Here is a 20,326-nt window from a genome sequence, read left to right as displayed (position 1 = left end):
GGCGGGGTCAATTTGGGATTGGCATTGCCCAATAATGGTAACACCAGGTACCTCACCTGAGCAGGTTCACATCTGGCGGACCCGATGAAGAGGTACTCCCACCGTATATACCACGAATGTGGCATTACCTTTTCCTGTTGCGTTGGCATGCATGGAGTTTGCTGTCCCTCGACCAAGATCTGACAGGGTCGACGTATCGTGGCGCCCGATCACTCCAGTGGTTATCCGCTTCGGCTACATGGAGTGGACAGGTTGGTGCTTTGCAGCTGCGAGGACGGCGAGGTGAGAGCTAATCAGGCCCTGGGAAGAAGACGAGACAGCAGATATGCCCGTTTTACATAAGCCTCATAGCGTCTTTTTTTGAGAACGTGCTCCCGAGGTCGCCCAATGATCATAATTATTTGACGACGCCAAGGTTGATTTAGCGGATATACCCGCCTCCGCTAGTACGAAAGTAGTCAAGATTAATTAGAACCCCTGTCCCACAGCCGAGCCTACCCTTCTCCCGTACTGACATTCATCGTTCTCTCAACTTGACACACTACAAGTACTTTCTCCCTACCACCACCGCACGCCGCTGTGCGCGCCACGACACCATGTCTGCCGCCGTCAAGGCCACCGCATCCGACGTGGAGAAGGCCGAGACGCATATTGTGGCGCGCGAGCGCGCCGCTTCCAATGCTGTCGAAGTCCGGCCACCCGTTGCCGCCGGTGAAGCCGTGTCTAATGGTGTCGTGCCGACGGCAGGCGGATCAGTGTCTCCAGCACAATCGGAAGACGATGATGACATCCACAGTATTAGCACTGAATTGTATGAGATCATTTTGGAGTCGGAGGGATATGCACACATTCAGGATGATAATACAGTCTGCACTCCGGAGGAAAGGCGAGCATATCAGAAACGCCTCCACGAGGTGGGTGTCGATCAATTTATCAGGGAGACCATAAGTGCGGAAACGATCACGGCACGGAAGCTCTGTACTGCGTTCGGGGTATCAATTCCCGTCTTCATGGAAGGGTACCCGGACCACGCCTTCTATCGCTTGCTAGGACTAGCGATCAACCGGGAGATAAACAAGCGTCGTACATTGGAACAGTACAAGACTATCGATGATGCGGCTATGCTTCTGAAGAAATCGCAGAATATCATCGTCATCACTGGGGCGGGTATATCGACAAGCCTAGGCATTCCCGACTTCAGGTCCAAGAACACTGGATTCTACTCGAGGTTGCGAGAGCTAGGCTATCAAGAACCAGAGGAAGTCTTTGACATACACCTCTTCGACCAGGATCCTACCATCTTCTACAGGCTGGCGGGCAACATCCTCCCTGACTTGGAAAAATGGTCGCCTACACATGAGTTCATCCGGCTTCTCCAGGACAAGGGGAAGCTGCTGACCAACTACACTCAAAACATCGACAACGTAGAAGCGCATGCTGGCATCCGCAAGGAAAAGCTGATCCAGTGCCATGGCTCCTGGGCGACCGCGACATGCCGGAAATGCAAGTACAAGATCCCCGGTGAAGAGCTTTTCCCGGCCATCAAGGCTCAAACGCCCGCGGAATGCGAGAAGTGCATCATAGCTCTTGCTGAGCAGAACCCCGGTTTGAAGCGGAAGCGGGTTTCCAACGGGAAGAAGAAGCGACGCAACGCTGGTGAATTCGACTCGGATTCCGATGAGGCGTACGATATTCCGCAGCCGGGCATCATGAAACCGGACATCACCTTCTTCGGCGAGGCGCTTCCCAAGGAATTCTTCCACCGGTTAGAGAACGAGGATAGGAAGAAGGTGGATCTCGTGATCGTGATGGGTACCAGTATGAAAGTTGCACCGGTATCGGAGATTCCCAACTTCTTCCCCAAAGATGTCCCTCACATCTATATCAACCGAGATGTAAGCGAACTTGTCTATGTCATGGAGAGCTCGAACTGACTGTGTCACCAGCCTGTCAATCACATCAACTTCGACATCACTCTCCTCGGCGACTGCGACACCATTGTCGCCGAACTTGCTCGACGAGCCGGCTGGGAACTGAAGCACAGGATGCTTCCTGAAGAGCAAAAAGTCGACATTGTTCCCGTTGGCGAAGACGGCCACGTGCATAGTGTTAAGGTTCGACAGCCGGAGTCCAACGCCACATAAGTCTCTATGAATTTTTCCTTGCAGCATATATATATCCAGGCGTTGAGGCGGCATTCGTGGGTTCAGTGTATTCATGCATGGGTTGCCAGTCATGAGAAGGGGGATACCTGGGTGTATGAGTTTCATGCGATACCCGAGTGTTTAAGTGGGTTTTGGATGTTGTGTTGGTTCATGGCGTCTTGAGGGCATATGGTAATGGCATGTCGATGAGTATGATATAGGGTACTCCTTTAGAGTAGTACATATGGCGGTATAACAATCTTTGTGATATGATGGCTCAACACCGAAACAAGGACACTTCGATGACCATCCAATTATCCCAACCACTTCCTGTGAGTACCTACACTGTGTACGCACGTGAGACCGTGTCTGCCAAGGACCAACTAACGGAAACCTTGGCGACAAAGGCCGCGTCGGTCCATTCGCAATATCTTGGATAGCTAGATTTCGCAACAGCCCCCGCCTCCCCCTTCCCCAGCCCGATATTGATAACCGTCAGAAATGCTCGAAATCTACAAAGAAGCCGACGGCGTCTCGCCCAAGATCCACTTCACGCATTCCCTCCTCCCAAGCTACATCGATCCGCAAAATGTCTCGACGAAGAAAAGGCCCTTCTCTGCCTTCAACGCACAGCACTTCTCACATACGGTATGCCCCCACCTAGACCACATTCCTCGATAACCAAAACCACGAGAATGACGAGGTCCTAACGGGGCGCAAAACAAAAGCTCGATCTCGTCCTCCCCGAAGAACTCTACGCTCTCGTCCGCGCACGCCTCGAATCCGACGATTTCGGCGCCGCGCAGTATGCGCGCGTCTACATGAAGCTGGCGGATTTGCTGGAACGGGATTTTCTCGATACGTATGTCAAGAGGGGAAATGTGATGATGCGGTCCGAGGGGCGGGCGCACGTCGATAACATTTTCAGTTTGTATGATGGGGTGTTGAGGTTGGAGTTGGATAGGCCGACGTACGAGAGGTGTGGGTTAGAGGGACGGGCGGTGGAGGATGGGGGCAGGAAGCATCAGCAGGGACGGTGGGGTAGGTGATTTCAGGATTTTCAATGCTACGCTCTCGGCATCGAGTAGCACTGTTGAGCCCACGAGGCCATATGAGATGACAGGAAAGCTGACGAGCAACTGCTAGTTGTGGAATTCGACCTCCGCGCCCCGCACATGCACCACGGCAAAAAGCTCTTCGGGCGTCTCGAATGGGCGGCCAAGAACGTGCTCAATACCAACCTGACCTGGCTCTTCTACAACTTCAACCCGGGGTCGAGGGAAGCGCTACGACAAGGCAAAGAACCGCTTTGTATCCACCAACCGTCCATCATGAACATGCGTCCCTCGGCCGTCCGGATCAAAGGCGTGTCCACGCCTATCCTTCGAGCGGGGAGGTTGGATAGTGTCTACGAGGAGGAAGAATCGCTAGCCCTGCTCGAATGGCTCCATCTCATCTTCCTCGAATCACCCCGCGTGCGCGCAGAGGACCACATTGATCCTTTCCTCTCGCGGTACGAGGTCCCGGATCTGGGCTTCGGCGTGGAGACGAGGAAGATGGTGCGGGTGCGGTGGAGGGGGTTCATTGCGCCGCAGTTCGTCAGGGAGGTGTTTCTGGCGGTGAGGAAGGAGGCGCTGAAGATTGAGAAGGAGGACCATGATGGGGAGGGGGGAACCAGGAATGAGGAGGAAGGGAGGTGGATTGCGGTGACGGGGGAGGGGTTTGGGGGGGATTGGTATACGATGGTGCAGGTGGCGGGGAGGGAGACGTTGGGGTGGGAGAGCGTGGGCGGGCTTGGGGGTTGAAGCGGAGATGATGCATTTCCAGACGCCGACATTCTACATTCCCCTTGAATGAACAAGTTCGGAGTATCTACCAAAGTTGTGTTCCCAATTGTGAGCCAACCACTCCAGACTCGGTACCTGTTGCTCTTATCGATAGCATCGCGCTACCAAGCATACGCCACAATTCCCCGCCGCGCCACCCGCTCGCTCCCGGCAAAATCCTCCCTCACCGCCTTGCCTCACAGTACAACTCCATACTCTCCTCCAAAAGTTATCCCTCACTCTCAACCCCTCGACCATCTACCCACCACCACCGTTTCCAACCCGCCGTACCACCCACCCACAAAACCCTCCCTCAACCAACCAACCGACCAGAAAAATGTCCTACACCAACCCCACCGGCACCGCCATCAACACCACCACCACCACAGGAGGAACCACGGGAGGCGCAGGCGCAGGCGCAGTAGGAAGCACTGCGGAGGACCGGGCGCGCTTCGTCGAGTACACGTGCGGCGACTGCGACGCGTCCGTCAGCCTGAAGCGGGGGGAGCCGATCCGGTGCCGGCAGTGCGGGCATCGCGTGTTGTACAAGCAGCGGACGAGCCGGTGAGTTGTGACTTTTCCCTTCTTTTTATTATATTAGGGAGAGGGAGGAGTTAGGTTCGCCGGGTGAGGAGGGATGAGGAGGGATGAGGAGAGGGGAAGAAGAGGGGAAGAACAGAGAGAGGAGGGGAGGAGAGTAGAGGCAAGAAGATGGAGGAGCGATATCATCTTCTTCGAGACATGAAGGACACGTGCTCTTTCTCAACTGAAGAACCAATCCGACTGACTATTCATTCCCCAGGATGGTGCAGTTCGAAGCGCGATAGACTCCGGGTGCGCACGCCCATATCTCCAGCAGAATACGAACACCCACCCACCCACGCACGAAGCGAAGCCGGACAACGGAGAAGAAGAATCAGGGTGAGGAGGCCAGAAGCATCATCGACGGGAAGTCCCTCCTACCTGTAATTCACCATGGAGAAGAAAGAAAAGGAGTAAAGCGTCATGAGGCATTTGTCTTTTTTCAAAGCATGGCGCATACGGATCACTACAAATAATAAAGCTTTGCATGCTTCAGTCCTACGTAATCAACTGAGCACAATCAATCACAGGAAAACATGAGCATCAATCAGAACCACGCATATCCAGATATAGAGCTCAAAACCATCCGCATTTCGTGCGGCCATGCATCAATTCACTCTTGCTCTGCCAAGTGCCCTATTTTGCTCCCTTCGCGGCCTTTCCCTTCTCAACCAGAACCATGGTCAGAGAAGCACAAACTCGAACCATGCACCTCTAATGTGTGTAAATATCCCATGCGATCCACTCATTCCCCAATGACGCTTTCCTATATGGAAACCATGAACGGCAAGAGAACTAGATATGGCTACACTTGCATAAGACTCCGAAGAGAATCAAACGGAAGAATGCCTCGCGCGCTGCTAACATGTAGGCAATCAGGTATGCTGACGGGAGCACCAAGCTGAAGAATGGACAAGGGCGTGAACATAATATTTTTTTATGCAACTGCGTCTTCCTGCGCCTGTGTAGGACGTCCTAAGCCATGAGGAATCGAGGGGCTAAGCTTCGAAGAGAAGTCTTGATGCGTTCTAGTTCGCCTCAGAAGTCCCACATCCAGATCCCACGAGCTGCAGAAGACCGCATTATGATCCTCTAAAAGCGTCGAAGCGCTTGTACGTGTACCCAATGAACGGCAAGCTCATTTCTGCCGCCAACTCGTCGCCCGCTTGCGCCGTCTGTGCGCGTAGCGCTGCACTATTGTCGTTCTGGTCGATCTCGTCGACTGGGAAATGCTGCGTGTCAATGTTGGAGGATAGCTTGGGCTCGAAGGGAGCGCGGATGCGGCGGAGACCATCCCACTGGACTCCGCGGAAGAAGGGGTGCTGTTTGATTTCATGGGCGCCGTGGGCACCTCCATGGCGGCCGAGACGATGTTCCGCATCGCAGATCAATCTGTCCTGTCAGTGTCTTTTCCTCTTTCTCAATGCATCCCGAAGGTCTTACCGTCTGATGAAGTCCTCCGCCTCAACTCCGAGCTTCTGGTCAGGAGGGAAGTGTAGATGCCTTGGCCAGTCCACAATCTTGCGGTATGTGTCATGGGGTTCCTCAGCGCAGAACGGCGGCCAGCCAATCAAGCACTCAAACATGATGGTCCCAACGGACCACCAATCGCATCCGAAGTCATAACCCTGTCCACTGAAGATCTCAGGAGCAATGTAATCCGGAGTACCCACAGTGGAATAAGCCAGCTGGCGACGAGACTTCCGCCAGGTATTGATTTGGGCGCGGTTGCTGACAGTTAATTGGATCTGATCAAGGTTCATCGAGTTGCGGTTATCTCGAGCTGACCGGTGTGCACCTCCTGCAAGAAGCTTCTTGTAGTAAGACGCTTCGTGCTCTTTGTGGAATCCGGTTGAGAGACCGAAATCGGTCAACTTGATATGCCCACCACGATCCAAAAGGATGTTGTCAGGCTTGATGTCACTGATTGTTGTTAGTTCCTCGTAGGGACGGAGAAGACAGAGGGGACTCATACCGATGGATGAAGCCGAGTTTGTGCACAGCTTCAATTGCGAGGGTAATTTCGGCCATGTAGAAGCGCGTGATGTCCTCGGAGAAGACTTCGTACTTGATCAGCATTGTCATCAGGTCGCCGCCTGGTAAGAACTCCATGAGCATGTACAGGAACGTGCTGTCCTGGAAGGTAGTGTGCAGCTTGACGACCCAGGGGCTGTCTGACTCGGCAAGGATATCGCGTTCTGCACGAACATGTGCAAGCTGATCTTTCTTGAACTGTTTATCAGTCAGCTTCGGGTAGCTCAGCAACCCTTGCGCAGTGGCTCACCATTTCATGCTTGACGAGAGACTTGAGAGCATAGATCTTGCCATCAGTCTTCCGCTGAACGAGCTTCACCTCACCGAACGCGCCCTTGCCAATAATCTTAACGGTTGTGAAGTTCTCAGGACGCTCTTTGGTGCGGAGGAAGCGCAGGTACTCGGCCTCAGCACGGCGCATCTGATTTTCCTTTTGGGCTTTGCGGGCATCGGAATAAGACGGCTCCTTCATGATCGCTTCCAGTTCCAGCGCTCTGTGATGTTGTTAGTGTCTGCCCGACACAAATATGGGGTTCGGCTGTACCTCTGGTTCCGGTCTCGTGCCCGCTGGACACTGTCCTTGAAGAAAGTGCTGACAAGATTTATGGAAACCTGCGCCTGCTTGAATACATTCTCGGAGTATTTGCCGGGGTTCTTCGGCGGGGGCTCCTCATCGTTGAGAGAGGGTTGCCGGGGTGCTGGTTGGCCAAGGTAGTTCCCATATTGCTGGTGTCCGCGGGTCTCAGCGGTGCGCGGTCGCTGCTGGTTCGGAGACGGTTGCCGACCATAAGGGCTACTGGAGCGACCTCCTCCTAGATGCTGATGGGAGAGTTGGTGGACCAAGCCATTGGCAGCCTCATTGAACCGTTGTTGACTTTGCGCCTGTAGGTTACCCTGCTGCCCCTGATACTGAGCCTGCTGATATGGATGGCCCATGAAGTAGCCATTGCCGCCGCCATAGCCCTGGGGCTGGGTGCCCCATACCTCTTGTTGACCCGCCTGATTGGGATAAACGGGTTGAGGGAAGGTGGAAGGGGTTGTGGGGAAAGCTCTATTGTTTGGGTCCTGGTTGTATTGGTTTCGGTCTCCTCCGCTGAAGAAGTTGAGCTGCAGGCGGTTCCCCTGCTGCTGCTGATTGTTCATCGTGGACGAAGAAGAATGCTGAGGGACCCGTCGGCGGGGTTCTCGGAGGGGGTGTGGCGGAGGTGGGTGACAGCTGAGTGTTGTCGAAAAGGGGAAGTCGGCGGTGCGATTGAAGGGGGTGGGGGAACCTCGTGAAGCGCCGGAGCTGAATCAAGTCGCGAATTCGAGCTCAGAGGGTTGCACGACGCCAGGGAAGCAGTGGAAGAGGAGGGAGGACTGCTGGACACAGGTGTGGCAGGAGAGAGAGAGGAGGGGAGGAGTAGTGGTAATGCGGCGTTGTTGGTCAGGGATGTAAGGGTTGAAACAGCGAGCGAAGTGGGTGAGGGTTGCGGTTGGGCAAAGGCCAGGCTCGTGCCAGGCGGCTGGCTGGACTCTGATTCGCTGGTGGAGCGCGGGCCGACCGAACGGTAGGCAGATTGGCGGGGGACCTGACTCAGCGAAGTCTGTCCCATCTGGAGTTGCAAATAATAAATAATGAAGACAGTTGAACTCTGTGTAGAAGAGTCTATCAAGTATGAGAGCAGAGCCGCTCACAAACAGGTCAGGCCATGCGGGGTGGGGATAATAAGATCGGACGGGACCATCTGCGGAGTCCGTAGGATATAGACTACCACCGTCCTACCGGACTAGTACCACAGCTCCCACTATCAATACTGTGTAATAATAAGTCCCATGCCAACAGATATTGCGCCGTGGACAGCGACAATGAATCGTATTTGTGGTACTCTGTAGACGGTTGACAAGCTCAGCATAGTCATGTCGTCGCAGATAGCATTCTTCTGGCTGGGAGTCGTCCTGCTATCGTCCTGTCTTCCTCTAGCCGCGCGCCTTATCGAGTACCGGTACCCCCTCCCAGTACGGCAACTGACTGCACGACAGCTCATCTACAAGGTAGGTAGTGCATGTAATTGTACACCGGACTAATAAGATACCTCCTATTCGCTAACCTCTACTCCGTATCCGCCTGCATGGTCGTCGGGCATCACTGCGCCGTTGCCATTCCACTCACGGTTGCATGCATACCCAAATAGTGTCATGACCGACTGATAAGCCGCTCTCATAGTATGACAGAGGACAGAAAGGGCATAAGTGTTCTCTTCGAAGCCTCTATGAAGCTACCAGCTAGTCTCGCAAGCCGATTCCCAGCCATGATATCATTACAAATACACGGGACAAAGGCCCAACGCTGCTAATCCCTCCTCCGCATTTCCAATAAGAAAAAAAAAAGCAAGAACTAGCAAGTCGCGTGGACATGCAAAACCTAGAAAGTAAAATGCCGATTGCTTCCATGGCAATGGCATCTGCGTTGGTGAAAGGGTATCAAAGTTCTGGGACCAACCCTCACCTGGGCAATCCCTGAATGGTACAGCAAGCCGCATCTGAAAGCGAGAAACCGTCAATGACGGGACGAAGGAAAGGACCGAAATGGCGCTGTAAATGCATGTGATTAACGCCGGAGCCCCGCTCGTGTCGACCGTATTCGTCTACCCCGACATTCGGTATTAGGAGTTAGATGTTCCCCATAAATTCGGGATGTATCATGTCGCGTGTCGTCTAGTTTTGGGACATGAGAGCCTTGACTTTCTCGCGCTCGGCAAGAATATCCGCTTGGAGTCTTCTAGTCTGCCTCATTGCCTCGTCCCTGTCAAAGAAATTAGCCTCCGATCCCAAGAACATAAAAGTTGACTTGACTTACCTTTGGAACTGCAGATCAGCAACCTCAATCTGCGCCATGTTCATCCTGCCCACAACCTCTTCCATTTCGTGGTCAGCATCCCTCAGCGCCTTCTCAAGCTCCTCCACTCGCCTCTCGAGCAGCTCCGTCTTCGTGGCTTCAGCTATCGACATGGCTGGTCCACTGGTCGTCTGGTCCAGGCGCGGGAACTTCTGCGAGAAAGGCGACGTTGGCAGCTTTGGCGAGAAGGCGGCTGGGCTGAGCAGTCCAGACTTGGCCCTGCGCAGGTGATTGTTGTTGCTTTCTTTGAGAGCCTGCACCTCCTCTTCGTGTTTTGCAATGGCTTCCTCAGAGGACTGCTGGGCGACCATGACCCTATCCTCGGCAGCCTTCAGCCGGCGTTCCAGTTCAATGATCTTCTCAGCGGACTTGGATTGCTCCTTCTCTCCCCTCGAGATGGCCTCTGCCAGGCGAGCGCGGAGAGAGCGGTTCGACTCGAGTTGTACCTGAATCCTGCTGGAGAGGTTGTCCATACGAGTGGCGGCAGCATACAGTTCCTTGCTAAGCCTTTCCTGGTTCCCGAGGTGCTGGATCTCAGACGCTTGCAGAGCACGAGCTTGCTCGCGATACTCCTCGGCTTCCTTCTGCGCTGCATCCCTCTCAGCCTCCGCGTCCGATATGGAGCGCATCAAAAGATCAAGTGTCTTCTCAGCTTCTTCACCGGCAACGCCCAGTTCATCCTCGGACTCCATCTGCTTCAGACGAGCAAGCGATAGTGCGTGCGTGGTGCGTAACTCTCTGTAAGCCTTGTCGAGGGACACAGGCTGGTCGTCAACGCGAATCTCTGGAATGGCAATGTCATGCTCCTGCAAGAGTTCGCGCAGAGACGTGGTTTCCTGCTGAGCGCGGTCCAAGTCCATACGGAGACCGCTCAGACCCTTTTCGCACTGCCACTTCTGTTCCAGTGCATCGTCCGCCCGACGCCGGAGGGAGTTCACTTCCTCCCTAAGATGAGCCACCTCTTTGTGGAAGGTACTCCGACGTGGTGTCAGATTCAGAGCGCGATCCCGCTCGGCTTCAAGCTCCTTGATACGCTTCGCAAACTCCTTCTGCTGGAGCTCCTGGCGCTGCAGCAAGTGCTTCAGCGCTTTGTGCAGTGCATCTCGCTGCTCTTCCAACTCCTTGACAGGATTGCCGCTGAGCGGTCCCTCACGGGGTGACTCTGGAACAGATCGGTCCTTGACCGAATTCGACCGGGAGAGTGAACCTCTCTTGGGGTTGAAGGCTGAGCTTCGCGCAAGCGAGTTCGATCTCGACAAGCCAACGCGCTGGGTAGGAACCGGTGCAGGTGAGTCAGACTCCTCGGCAATTGATTGAAAGCGGGATTGCTGCTGGGCGAGGTCTTGTTGCATTCTACGCGCATTGATAAGGCTCTGGTTCTCGGACCGGAGCTGCTGTATCTCCTGCTGCATGCGCGTTGTTTCATAGATGAGATTCTGCGTCTCAGACACTTCGGACTCTAGACCCTCCAATCGAGCTCTGAGCTGCGGCACCACTTCGTCGCGGAGATTGTCCCGTTCGTTCCGATGCTGCTCGAGCTCCTCTCGCAAAGCTGCCAGCAGATCTTCGAAATTCTCCTTGACCTGCTTCTCTTCGGCAAGCCTTCTTTTAGCATCCTCCAAGGCGCTCTCCAGCTCTTTGACTCGCTCAGGACCAACGGCGGACGTGGTGCTGGGCTGGGTACTGACTTGTTCTTCAAGGTGTTGTACTTGCTCTTCCAAATCCCTTCGTCTGCGAAGCTCTTCCTGTAGGCGCTCTGCCATGTGGACCTTCAGCTGGGCACGCTCCTGCTCCGCCTTGCGCCGAAGCGCTTCCACCTCTTCCAACTTGCTCTCAGTGTCGCTTATGGGGTATCGGACGGAGCTTGCGCCAGAGTCGGAATAGTAGTCGCTTGTCCGACGATTGTCCGTCAAGGCCATGGAGCTTTCCTGCTTATATCTTTCAATCTCATCTTCCAGATCCAGTTCTCTCCGTATTGAAGCGGCAAGCTCGGAGCTCAATTCGCGAAGCTCGCGCTCCAGCTCTTCCACATGAGCGTTCATTTGTGGCGACGAAGACAGGAGAGGTGTTCCGGGAACATTGAAGTAGGAGGTTTGCGCATAGGAGTTCGCGGTGGGTATATCAAGACCGGCAGGCTTGCTCCGTGCAGGTGCCGACGGTTGTCTCGGGTAGCGTGGCGACGCTGCCGGCGACAATGACTTTTCGCTAAACGTGGTCGTAGGAGACTCCGTCTCGTGTTGTGCTTTTGAAGAGTTCCATCCGAAAAAGGATGTGAATTTTCCGGGCGCCGGTGACTTGGGCTTGCTTGCAGGTGGCTGTGGTGACTCGGGTGTCACCTCATACGGGTCCTCGTCAATATAGTCCTCCGTCACTCCATCTAGCCGTAGCTTAAGGCTGGGTTGGCGAGGATGTGGAGGGTATGAAGCCATGTTTGGCATTGTTGGCGACCGCACGTGGATTCCTTTGTTCGGGGCGACAGTCAAATCCTCAGTAGAACGGCGAGAGTGAAAGCTGCTGGCCGAACGATCATGCCGCGGCGCACCTGGGACAGAAGGGAATGAATATCCGAGAGAGCTCTTTCGAGGGGGCGCGAAGGCGTTGCTGGGGGCGTTCGCTGTCAATGGAGTAGCTCCATGTGGGTTCCTGCCACGAGGGTTAGCAAGGAGAAGTGGGTTGCAAGAACAGTTCATGTAGCTCACTCATCCAGATTCCGAGGGACAAAAAGCTCATAGTCATCCAGGGGGGTTGGCTGAACAGCGTTGGTACCGTGGGGGTCGCGGCCAGTTGTAGATGAACGGTGAGCGGTCTGTCTATGAGCACCAGCTCTGGCAGGGTCGGTAGATTCAGCCGAAGGAACTGCTCCAAACACTGGGGAATCCGTGGGCAAGGGCTTGCGTCGAATAGGTGAGGCGGTTGAGGAGGAGTCTGCGCGGGAGCGGGAGCTGACCAAGGTCTGGATCCCCTTGGTAGCAATGCTCGCCAGCGTCGAGGGTTTCTGGCGCGGTGGTGAGGGTGGTGAGGGTGGTGAGGGGGAGAAGGAGGGCAGGAGAGGAGGAACAGCCTCGCCTGGGCGCTTGGGCGGGACGGGGTTCATTGATATTGCAGGTACAGCTCCCTATCCGGCACCAGACTCATGGCCATGTGCACAAATCGAAAGCCGAGCAGCGAGCGGTGGGAGAGAGTTGCAGACCGCAAAAAGGGGATGCGTTCAACCGAGTTTGGCGACGCGATTTGCTGGGCCAGGATCTCGGCGGACTTGTTTGCTTGGGAGCACCTTTCAGAGGATCGCCGACGTGGAGTTGTTATTGGCCACGAAATAATCCGTGTGGCCAGCCGTCGAGGCGCTCCCCAGGTTTGTGCGGATGCTGTCGACAAGTGCAAGCGGTCGTTGTGCCTTGAGGGGACGGAGAGTGGAGAGGGCGGGCGGCCCCTGCAGCTAGCCCCTGAAGCTTGGGAACAAGCGGACGCAAGTTGATTCGTCCGATCCCCTGAGAGCCAGTTGATGAAAGATCGACGAAGAAATGCCGTTCAGGGCGAAGAGTGGTTGGTGATTGCAATCGTTCGTTGTCCAGGGAAGAGAAATTGAAACGGCGAGAACTTCAAGGTCGTGGTGAGATTGCGCACGCTTACGCTGGAGGCGCCGGACGCGTTGGCCTCTTGTCTGCCATTACTATCTATGCTATAGCTATGTACTCCGTACGCAGTACAGCCTCTCAGGAGCCGCCGCTGCTGAAACTGTGAAACGGCTTGTCCGCACGCCATCTCGTACGGATTTGGTATCGTCCAGGTACCTAGGGTCAAGCCGATGCTCATGCAGCGGCGCTCTCGATGGCTTCGCACTTCTGTTCAACCCTTCCTGATCTACTTGTAAATGTCTATAAACGTACTAGCACTGTAGAATACGCCCTCTCAAGGTTCTCAGAGAAGAATCTGCTTCTTGGTACCTATAGCTGCTTAGATGTTGTAGCTACTGCAGTTACCTAAGGACGCTTTTCATACGGAGTAAAGATGCTTGCGTCTCAATAAATAGGCGTCTCTTAATAATATAATATTCGGGTACAACGCGGTAACTATACAAAGGACTAAAATTTGTCCGTACCCTGCCAGCAATGCGCGCCCGCCGGCCCAGCAGCACCACCTCTGTGCTCCCCGTACATGGTAACAACGCCCATCTGCATCCAGCCCCAGCTATTCAACTGCCATGTGTTATCAAAGCAGTCAGTCCAACTGTTATAAATAATCTAGCGAAAATTAGCACAGCTTCGATATAAAGTGGTGATTCTGGTCCAGGTCGGTGCGGGACGTACCGTTCCACTTCCGGAAAAGTTGACCAAACCAGCGCAATCATGCGGCTGGCCACCATCCCAATTCCTTCTACGCATATCGTGGAGGCACTGATGCAGAATGATCATATCGTACGGCTTCCCGTTCTTGCCCACGCGCGGAGTGGCTATGTCGTTCCCGGTTTTCTGCTGGGTGATGGTGCGCCAATGCCGGTCGTCACCGTCACGCCACCAGTTGTCGCCGTCGCCCGTGTAGATGGCGACCCGGTTGGCTTGCGGGATGATGTACCAATGCAACGAGTTCTTCAGGAACTCGCCGCCCCATTTCCAGCTGGAAGAGGACAATTAGCCGTGAACGCCGAGTGTGGATTCACCGCGTCTTACTTGTACTGATTCTCCGTCGGGTCCCAGTCACAGTCGGCGCTCAGAGCCCTCAATTGCTCCGTACAATTCTCTACAGTCACGTACCCAGTATCCCAAGAGGCCCGGATAATAACCGAGTTCAAACTGTCTGTGTTGTACGACCGCTCGAACGACCCCCCAGCAGCATTGTTGAGATTGCCCAGATCTTTGCAGAATTCCTGGATGTTCGCGTCTAGTAGTGCCTGATCGACGAACTTCCACTTCGTCGGGTCGTCCTTGACTCCGTCGGCTTGCTTGTAGCAAGTGATCTGGTCAGGGGCCGGCGGTGGAGGCGTGAAGGTGAAGTCGCCGTCCTTGAAGATGGTTTCGAACTCCGATACTGCAGCATTGTCGACGGTGTACGGATCATCATCTGGCTCAATGCAGGCACAACTACTCTTGATCAGTGAAGCTCGAGAAAAATGTGTGAGGGTTGCTTGCCCTTTATATTGTCCGTTATTGCCATTGCAACGTCCACTAAGTGAGTCGGCTCCACCGCATTCTTGACAAAAGAGGCCATACTTGCCATTGGTTTTCGTCGGACAATCGCTCTTTGTGCAGCTGCACCCTTGTAGGAAAGCCGTACACACAGCATCGTCGCCACCCTCGCACAGCACATGAGAGCATGAGACATCTTCCACTGCAGGACAAGACAGCTTCATCGACCCGCTCCTGCCAAGGGCGAAATTCTTGAAGTTATCCGGATGGTTCCAAATTTGTTGAATGGCAAAGTTCATCGTCACGTAGACGAACCACAACTGTGTGGCAGTGTCAATGACCTCAAAGGCCTGCTCCAACAGTCCAACTCCGATGAGGGCACTGCGGAGGAAAGCTGCTGCCTGAGCTTCGTCGCTCCACTGTGGCAAACTATCCATATGCTTGATTTCGGCCGGAATCGGATTTCCCTGCAGGAGCTCGATGACGTTGTGTACATATTGGGCGTTCTGGGCGAGTAAGGTAGCCGTGGTCACTATGCAATCGGTAATCGCATCACGTTTGAAAACTCTAGGTCCACGCTTTGCCCTGCGGGGGCAAGTACTGGAGCCGATTATATTCTTGACCAGGTCAGACAGGTGTTGGTCCGCGTGCACGACTGTGGAATCCGTGGAGATAGTAAGCAGGCCTTGCGAGAAGTCGCCATCTTGCCTAGGCAGGATAGTTGAGCTCTTCCGGCAGGGCGATGGAAATTTGTTGGCACCAGTCCCCTGAGTTTGACGTCGTCAGCTCAGATGGATGGGGAAATTAGGATCACGAAACCGTGACAGACCTTGATGCACTTCAACTCCGCCATATCTTGGGGTGGAGAGACCGCAGAGATGGAGTTGTCATTTTCCCAGTCCGATTGCGTAGACCTCGCTGTGTTAGAGACCTGCCCCATGGTGGACCAGTCAGCTTCTGCCGTGCCGGATAACAAAGGCCATGTTACCTACCTTGGAGTGGGCAGACACCGATCTTGCATCTACCAGGTGCCGACTGACGCAGAGCAGTACGGCGGTGAGGCAAAGAAATAACATGACGACTAATTTTGTGGTGGAGAAAGCGACAGCCACCTTGGGGCAATTCAGACATGACCAAGCTCGTCGTGATATATACTGTGTAAGCTTTTGTCGGTCTCAGGCGTCGTTCTGCCCCGGGAAGGGCGAGCCGTATCCGAGGGTACCTGTATCGTAGCTATACGCGTCCGTGCTGCAAATAATGCCTGGCCCGGCTGCGCAATCTGGGTTGGATGGTACTCGCACCACATGCCAACCAGAGGTGGGCACTACTCAGCCCAAAACCAACACGCACAACCTCTGGGTGGCATGTGGTGGCGAGTACCGAGTGGCACATCGTGTTGGACGTCGAAATCGAAGCCCCTCGTCCCTTAACGCAATTTCAACCTCTATTTCTCTTAATTGCCTCTTTAAGCTAAGTTGTTGTGCCATTAGCTTGAAAGGGGTTGGCGTGTTTTCGCGAAATACGGCGCTGGTCCTCGCTTCACCGTGCAACACTTACACGGACCTGATCGATGTCCACGCGTTCGTCACCTTTTGAATTCGAGGGATAGCAAATAAAAAGCTATGTTTGGTCGATGCAGTATTTGGTTGGGGGCCAGTGCCCAAAATGCTACATGGGCTGTGGCACATTTGATGTTGCAGGCAACGGGAAGAGAGGGTATGAGACCCGCCATCAAGTAACATAACTAACCCGGGACCTGCAACTGTCTCTTTGCTTCACTTAGAAACCTGTTACATCATCAAGGGCGTGGATCTTCCCACAAAGGCCAACTCAGCCTGCCGGTCCTCTCTCTCCAGGCATGTTGTGCTTGAGGCTGCTGCATGCAGCAACACTCTCGTTCCTGTTTTTGTCTGCGTCGGCACAAAAATACTACTGGATCTCGGACGGATGCTCTAACGATGTCAAAGACGCGGTGACCGAGGTTATCTGGGTCGCGGGTCGAGTGGCAGAATCTATAAGTTTGAAAGAATCGTGGCTGGATGAACCCATGCAGTGGATGTTTGGCTTCACGACCACGAGCAGTGCCGCTGATTACGTGCAAAGTATGCTTTCCTTTGACTGTTGCTGGCTACCATTCTTGAATATTTCACTTACGACTGCTATTAGGAACCTTCTCCCGTATAGGTGCTCTCCAACAGACTCATATCGACAGGTTGAGTGCCCACGTCCGCATTTACTGCGGTAAGTCATGCCGTTCCCATTTGCGGTGAACATAGACTTACAGAGCTCAGACAATGATTCCCGCTACCAAGCTGTCAATTTGGAACATCAGAACATCGACCGGCCCAGTCCTCAGACGCCCCAGTTCAAGACTACAAGATTCTATGATCGAGATAATGAGGCAGTAGTTTTGGGCATGAGTTTACTGTGTGAAGACCTTCCAGATAGCCCGGGGGTGTTCGCCCATGTACTACTTGGCATCGAGAGCCTCTATTATCTGCTGAACCACCAGCAGCACTCCACTCAGTTGGCTGACCGGCATACCATGACCGTAAGTGGACCATTTTGCACTTGATTATATCCCTCGAGCTGACCTAATTCCAGCTTTGCGACAAAATGTTAGCAAGAAACGATGATAAGAGGCCGTACACCTGGAAGGCTTTCGCCAAAAGGAAAGTCCAAAACCTTTCGAGGCTCCAAAACATCTCCCCTCTTGCCTCCCACGTCCTAATGCACGAGGTGAGTTAGCATGTCACGCTTAGACACGCACCGAACACTAACGGGTCTAGTTTGCGCACGTTGCTTTCCTCAGCGAGCAAAGGCTTACCATCGACACCAGCCGAGGCCCTCTTGAGGAGCCTAACGGCAGGGACTCGCATCCAGTCGGTACCAATGGCAAGAATGGCTACTGGATGCCGGATGACACCCAGACCCTTGCAGAGAAATTGCAAGACATTGACTGGACAATTATGAATCCAGACAGCTATGCGTTCCTGGCCACAATACATAGGATGAGGGATAAGAAGTGGATACCATACCGCAACGACAAGAAGTTCATTCAACTCAAGTACGAGGACAGTTTGCCCCTGAAAGGAGATTGGCCGGGTGCGCTGAAGACTGAGCCCATGAGCCAACCTGGGATGATTTGATTGCATCCATGGATTAGTTAAACAAAACAAGGAACTTATGTAGATGCGAACTGAACAGTCCCTTATTACGCACGGATCAACAGGGGGATAGACATTGTGACTGCGAAATGGGAGACCGGAAGAAAATGATGATGCTGGGCAAGTTGTCCATGCTGTGAACACCCTGATGGTCTCCGGACCCGGAAAATACTTCTAGCCGACAGTCGGGAAAGCTGCATGACGGCATAACAATCTCCGCGACACGGCATTTGTCGTGCTTCCTACACAGTAGACTGCAAACCTTCCCCAGGCCTCAATTGACCACTAATAGGCCACATCTGCGCATACGGCTATACGATGTCCTTCTCTTCACCACGATCCTGGCAACATCTCTTCCAATACAACCCCTCCACCCCACCCCCTCCTCCTCCGAAGCCCTCCGCTCACTCCAGCGGCCGCGAAACACCCCAATCCGGACCTCCACTCCCTCACCTGCCACCGCCCCAATCTCATAGCGATCCCACTCAAGCTGCCGCACCCACATACCCTCCAGCTCAGGACCAGCCTTCCCTGCCACCACCCGAGGATGGCTGGCTTCCAGATATCCTCAAGGACAAGACGTACGTCCATCCCTGAAACACGTCGAGTCCGCCGCTGAAGGTCGTAATCAGAACCAAGGATCTGCAACACGTACTGCAAACGCCCGAGCTCCAGCACGCCATAATACATAACCCCGAGACCACGCATCCCTCGATACCCGCTTCAAGGGCACCACTGCAGGCGCTGCTTGCGCAAAACATTGCGCTCGCTGAACAGTTGAAGAATCTGGAAGCGCACCTGCGACACCAAAGAGAGAGCACGCAATCGCGGCTTCTGTCACTACGTGCGCTAGAGCGGCAGTGGCGTGCGAAGCAGGCAGAGCAGGATGAAGCTCTGAGGGACTTCAGTCCACCAGCTCTGTATCAGCGGCTCAGTGCTGCGGTAGCAGAGCAAGATGCACTATGTCGAGGACTGGAGGAGAGCTTCCTGGACGGCGAGGGCTTCGGTGGCGTAGAGGCTGTGGCTAGCGAGCGGGAGGTTGTGGAGTTTGTGAGGAGACTGAGGGAAGGAAGGAAGATCGCCTATTTGCGTGCTGAGCGGAAGGAGAGATGGGATGAGGGGAGAGTGGGAGGGTGGCGATGAAACCTCAATCACGATTCAATCGCCTTGCTATTCTGATGCGGCTGTTGGGATGGTTACGCTGGGAGCTCATGACGAAGTAAGAGCGGGCGTTACTCCTGCGCCCAACAGGTCTTGACAAGCCCAGCGCAAGGCCCACAACCAACATAGCGTCGTGCTCACTTTAGATCTTGGGCGGATCCGCGGTCTGGCGAAGGGCAGCAGCTCCTGCCATTCGGAAGTCGATCCGTAGCGCGGATGAATATGCGTGAATTTCAGGATCGCAGAAGACGATCTGTAGCTTCTGCAAGTACAAGTGGAGCGCTCGATCTTCTAAAGACGCCACATGCAATATCCTTCAATCATATACTTCCTTTCCCTGCTTCTCCGTCTCAATGGTCTTTCTCCCGTCGCCTTACTGCAAGAGACACATCCTTTTAATCATATCCGTGAACTGCCATCACCTCCAATGGACTGCCGTTCGGCAACGCCGCGGTGTTCTCTTTATGGATCCCGCCCCTCTAACAACCACTACTCCCAGATTCCGAACCACTTCTTGACTCTCCTCCTCCGCACACCGTACGCGTCAACCCAATATCTTGGGTCCTCCAGATATTCCTCTCCCCTCTCCTCGGCTTCTCTTATTCTTTGCAGTCTAAACTGCATCCTCTTCTCAATATCGTCTTCCCTCTTCAAACGTTTTGCCTCTGCCTGCTCCGACAGATGTTCCTGGTACATTCTGAGCACCTCAAAGAACCGCTTTAAACTCGTGATCGGGTGGCGCATATATTCCTTCGGTTCCGGGAGGAGATCATTATAAGGGTTATTGCGCTTGAAGGTCAAATACCACGCTGAACCTCCGAGGGTGAACAAGATGCCCTAAGTACGTTAGTGCTGTCCTTGACACCGGCGCCTTGGCCATTGGGCTGGCTATCGCATACCAGAGTAATGATCAAATGAATGCTTCTGTTATGTAAGAACCAATGGCTGAACGTGCCCTCGGGACTCATCATATTCGGATACTTCTTCGTGCGCATTCTCTCCCGCTCCTCTTTCGATAATGGCGGTCCGTACGTCTTCTGTGTCGTCTCACTCCTCGGCAGCCGCGTTCCGTGGGACGGTGGTCTGTATTTGTCTGGTTGGCCAAGAATGCGCGGCTCCGTCTTCTTGGGTCGTGGGGGAAGGATGGTGGCATGGCGGAGGTGTGAGATGGGGAGTATGGGTACAGGAAAGGCCCGGGCACGGGGTATGGAAGGGCCACGAGGGAGGAGAAAGCGAGGTATCGTTTGAAGGGACGCCATTGCGGCAGTTTGGCACCTGAGGTGCTGAGTGATGCAGCGGAGAACTGATCGACTCGGACGGCTCGATCGGACGAAGATCGGGTCGGAAAAATAAAAGGCCGATAGGACGCCATTTGGTCAACCACTACAACTCCTCTATTATACACAGCACT

General features: G+C 54.1%; 8 protein-coding genes across 8 annotated transcripts; 4 read left to right on the top strand and 4 right to left on the bottom strand.

Moving 5' to 3' along the window:
* The first annotated feature begins 535 nt into the window (after window positions 1-535).
* Window positions 536-2,421, top strand: EI97DRAFT_402180 (NAD-dependent histone deacetylase SIR2). The gene is made up of 2 exons (XM_033796480.1): window positions 536-1,895; window positions 1,947-2,421. The coding sequence occupies exons 1-2, from the start codon at window positions 597-599 to the stop codon at window positions 2,142-2,144; spliced, it is 1,497 nt and encodes a 498-aa protein (XP_033652111.1). The 5' UTR covers window positions 536-596; the 3' UTR covers window positions 2,145-2,421.
* A 224-nt stretch (window positions 2,422-2,645) lies between these two features.
* On the top strand, window positions 2,646-3,949 carry EI97DRAFT_422272 (uncharacterized protein; the record flags this gene model as incomplete). The annotated part of the gene is made up of 3 exons (XM_033797084.1): window positions 2,646-2,792; window positions 2,873-3,185; window positions 3,291-3,949. The coding sequence occupies 3 exons, from the start codon at window positions 2,646-2,648 to the stop codon at window positions 3,947-3,949; spliced, it is 1,119 nt and encodes a 372-aa protein (XP_033652110.1).
* A 222-nt stretch (window positions 3,950-4,171) lies between these two features.
* EI97DRAFT_435108 (uncharacterized protein) lies at window positions 4,172-5,159 on the top strand. Its single transcript, XM_033798792.1, has 2 exons — window positions 4,172-4,534; window positions 4,773-5,159. The coding sequence occupies exons 1-2, from the start codon at window positions 4,308-4,310 to the stop codon at window positions 4,795-4,797; spliced, it is 252 nt and encodes an 83-aa protein (XP_033652109.1). The 5' UTR covers window positions 4,172-4,307; the 3' UTR covers window positions 4,798-5,159.
* Window positions 5,160-5,545: 386 nt separating this feature from the next.
* EI97DRAFT_102675 (serine/threonine-protein kinase cot-1) lies at window positions 5,546-8,052 on the bottom strand. The gene is made up of 5 exons (XM_033792891.1): window positions 7,131-8,052; window positions 6,837-7,080; window positions 6,528-6,784; window positions 5,996-6,475; window positions 5,546-5,944 (listed from the first exon to the last, which is right to left on the bottom strand). The coding sequence occupies exons 1-5, from the start codon at window positions 7,727-7,729 to the stop codon at window positions 5,635-5,637; spliced, it is 1,890 nt and encodes a 629-aa protein (XP_033652108.1). The 5' UTR covers window positions 7,730-8,052; the 3' UTR covers window positions 5,546-5,634.
* Window positions 8,053-8,831: 779 nt separating this feature from the next.
* On the bottom strand, window positions 8,832-12,558 carry EI97DRAFT_477186 (uncharacterized protein; the record flags this gene model as incomplete). The annotated part of the gene is made up of 3 exons (XM_033801954.1): window positions 8,832-9,371; window positions 9,426-12,107; window positions 12,164-12,558. 3 exons carry the CDS (start codon window positions 12,556-12,558, stop codon window positions 9,284-9,286), a joined length of 3,165 nt encoding a protein of 1,054 aa, XP_033652107.1. The 3' UTR covers window positions 8,832-9,283.
* A 920-nt stretch (window positions 12,559-13,478) lies between these two features.
* EI97DRAFT_435105 (uncharacterized protein) lies at window positions 13,479-16,004 on the bottom strand. Its single transcript, XM_033798791.1, has 6 exons — window positions 15,580-16,004; window positions 15,417-15,518; window positions 14,591-15,354; window positions 14,132-14,542; window positions 13,772-14,078; window positions 13,479-13,705 (listed from the first exon to the last, which is right to left on the bottom strand). The coding sequence occupies exons 1-6, from the start codon at window positions 15,661-15,663 to the stop codon at window positions 13,547-13,549; spliced, it is 1,827 nt and encodes a 608-aa protein (XP_033652106.1). The 5' UTR covers window positions 15,664-16,004; the 3' UTR covers window positions 13,479-13,546.
* Window positions 16,005-16,445: 441 nt separating this feature from the next.
* EI97DRAFT_460139 (uncharacterized protein) lies at window positions 16,446-18,897 on the top strand (the record flags this gene model as incomplete). The annotated part of the gene is made up of 7 exons (XM_033801075.1): window positions 16,446-16,689; window positions 16,754-16,828; window positions 16,879-17,138; window positions 17,192-17,326; window positions 17,377-17,692; window positions 18,047-18,335; window positions 18,387-18,897. The coding sequence occupies 7 exons, from the start codon at window positions 16,446-16,448 to the stop codon at window positions 18,895-18,897; spliced, it is 1,830 nt and encodes a 609-aa protein (XP_033652105.1).
* Window positions 18,898-19,071: 174 nt separating this feature from the next.
* EI97DRAFT_495314 (uncharacterized protein) lies at window positions 19,072-20,203 on the bottom strand. Its single transcript, XM_033802427.1, has 2 exons — window positions 19,815-20,203; window positions 19,072-19,752 (listed from the first exon to the last, which is right to left on the bottom strand). Exons 1-2 carry the CDS (start codon window positions 20,172-20,174, stop codon window positions 19,405-19,407), a joined length of 708 nt encoding a protein of 235 aa, XP_033652104.1. The 5' UTR covers window positions 20,175-20,203; the 3' UTR covers window positions 19,072-19,404.
* Window positions 20,204-20,326: the final 123 nt, after the last annotated feature.

The sequence above is a fragment of the Westerdykella ornata genome (assembly GCF_010094085.1).
Source record: "Westerdykella ornata strain CBS 379.55 unplaced genomic scaffold EI97scaffold_19, whole genome shotgun sequence".
Taxonomy (NCBI): Eukaryota; Fungi; Ascomycota; class Dothideomycetes; order Pleosporales; family Sporormiaceae; genus Westerdykella; species Westerdykella ornata.
The sequence above is the reverse complement of the archived record's forward strand: the minus strand, read 5'-3'. Positions and strand labels throughout refer to the sequence as shown.

Bases quoted from the DNA above. Each gene is read 5' to 3' on its own strand.
- EI97DRAFT_495314 (XM_033802427.1), bottom strand. From the start codon at position 20,174: ATGGCGTCCCTTCAAACGATACCTCGCTTTCTCCTCCCTCGTGGCCCT. The intron at 19,753-19,814 runs GTATGCGATAGC...TAACGTACTTAG, and splicing joins TTCATTTGATCATTACTCTG to GGCATCTTGTTCACCCTCGG.
- EI97DRAFT_102675 (XM_033792891.1), bottom strand. From the start codon at position 7,729: ATGAACAATCAGCAGCAGCAGGGGAACCGCCTGCAGCTCAACTTCTTC. The intron at 7,081-7,130 runs GTACAGCCGAAC...ACAACATCACAG, and splicing joins GCACGAGACCGGAACCAGAG to AGCGCTGGAACTGGAAGCGA. The intron at 6,476-6,527 runs GTATGAGTCCCC...AACAACAATCAG, and splicing joins AAACTCGGCTTCATCCATCG to TGACATCAAGCCTGACAACA.
- EI97DRAFT_435108 (XM_033798792.1), top strand. From the start codon at position 4,308: ATGTCCTACACCAACCCCACCGGCACCGCCATCAACACCACCACCACC. The intron at 4,535-4,772 runs GTGAGTTGTGAC...TTCATTCCCCAG, and splicing joins TACAAGCAGCGGACGAGCCG to GATGGTGCAGTTCGAAGCGC.
- EI97DRAFT_435105 (XM_033798791.1), bottom strand. From the start codon at position 15,663: ATGTTATTTCTTTGCCTCACCGCCGTACTGCTCTGCGTCAGTCGGCAC. The intron at 14,079-14,131 runs GTAAGACGCGGT...GTCCTCTTCCAG, and splicing joins CCGACGGAGAATCAGTACAA to CTGGAAATGGGGCGGCGAGT. The intron at 13,706-13,771 runs GTACGTCCCGCA...AATTTTCGCTAG, and splicing joins ACTTTTCCGGAAGTGGAACG to ATTATTTATAACAGTTGGAC.
- EI97DRAFT_402180 (XM_033796480.1), top strand. From the start codon at position 597: ATGTCTGCCGCCGTCAAGGCCACCGCATCCGACGTGGAGAAGGCCGAG. The intron at 1,896-1,946 runs GTAAGCGAACTT...CTGTGTCACCAG, and splicing joins ACATCTATATCAACCGAGAT to CCTGTCAATCACATCAACTT.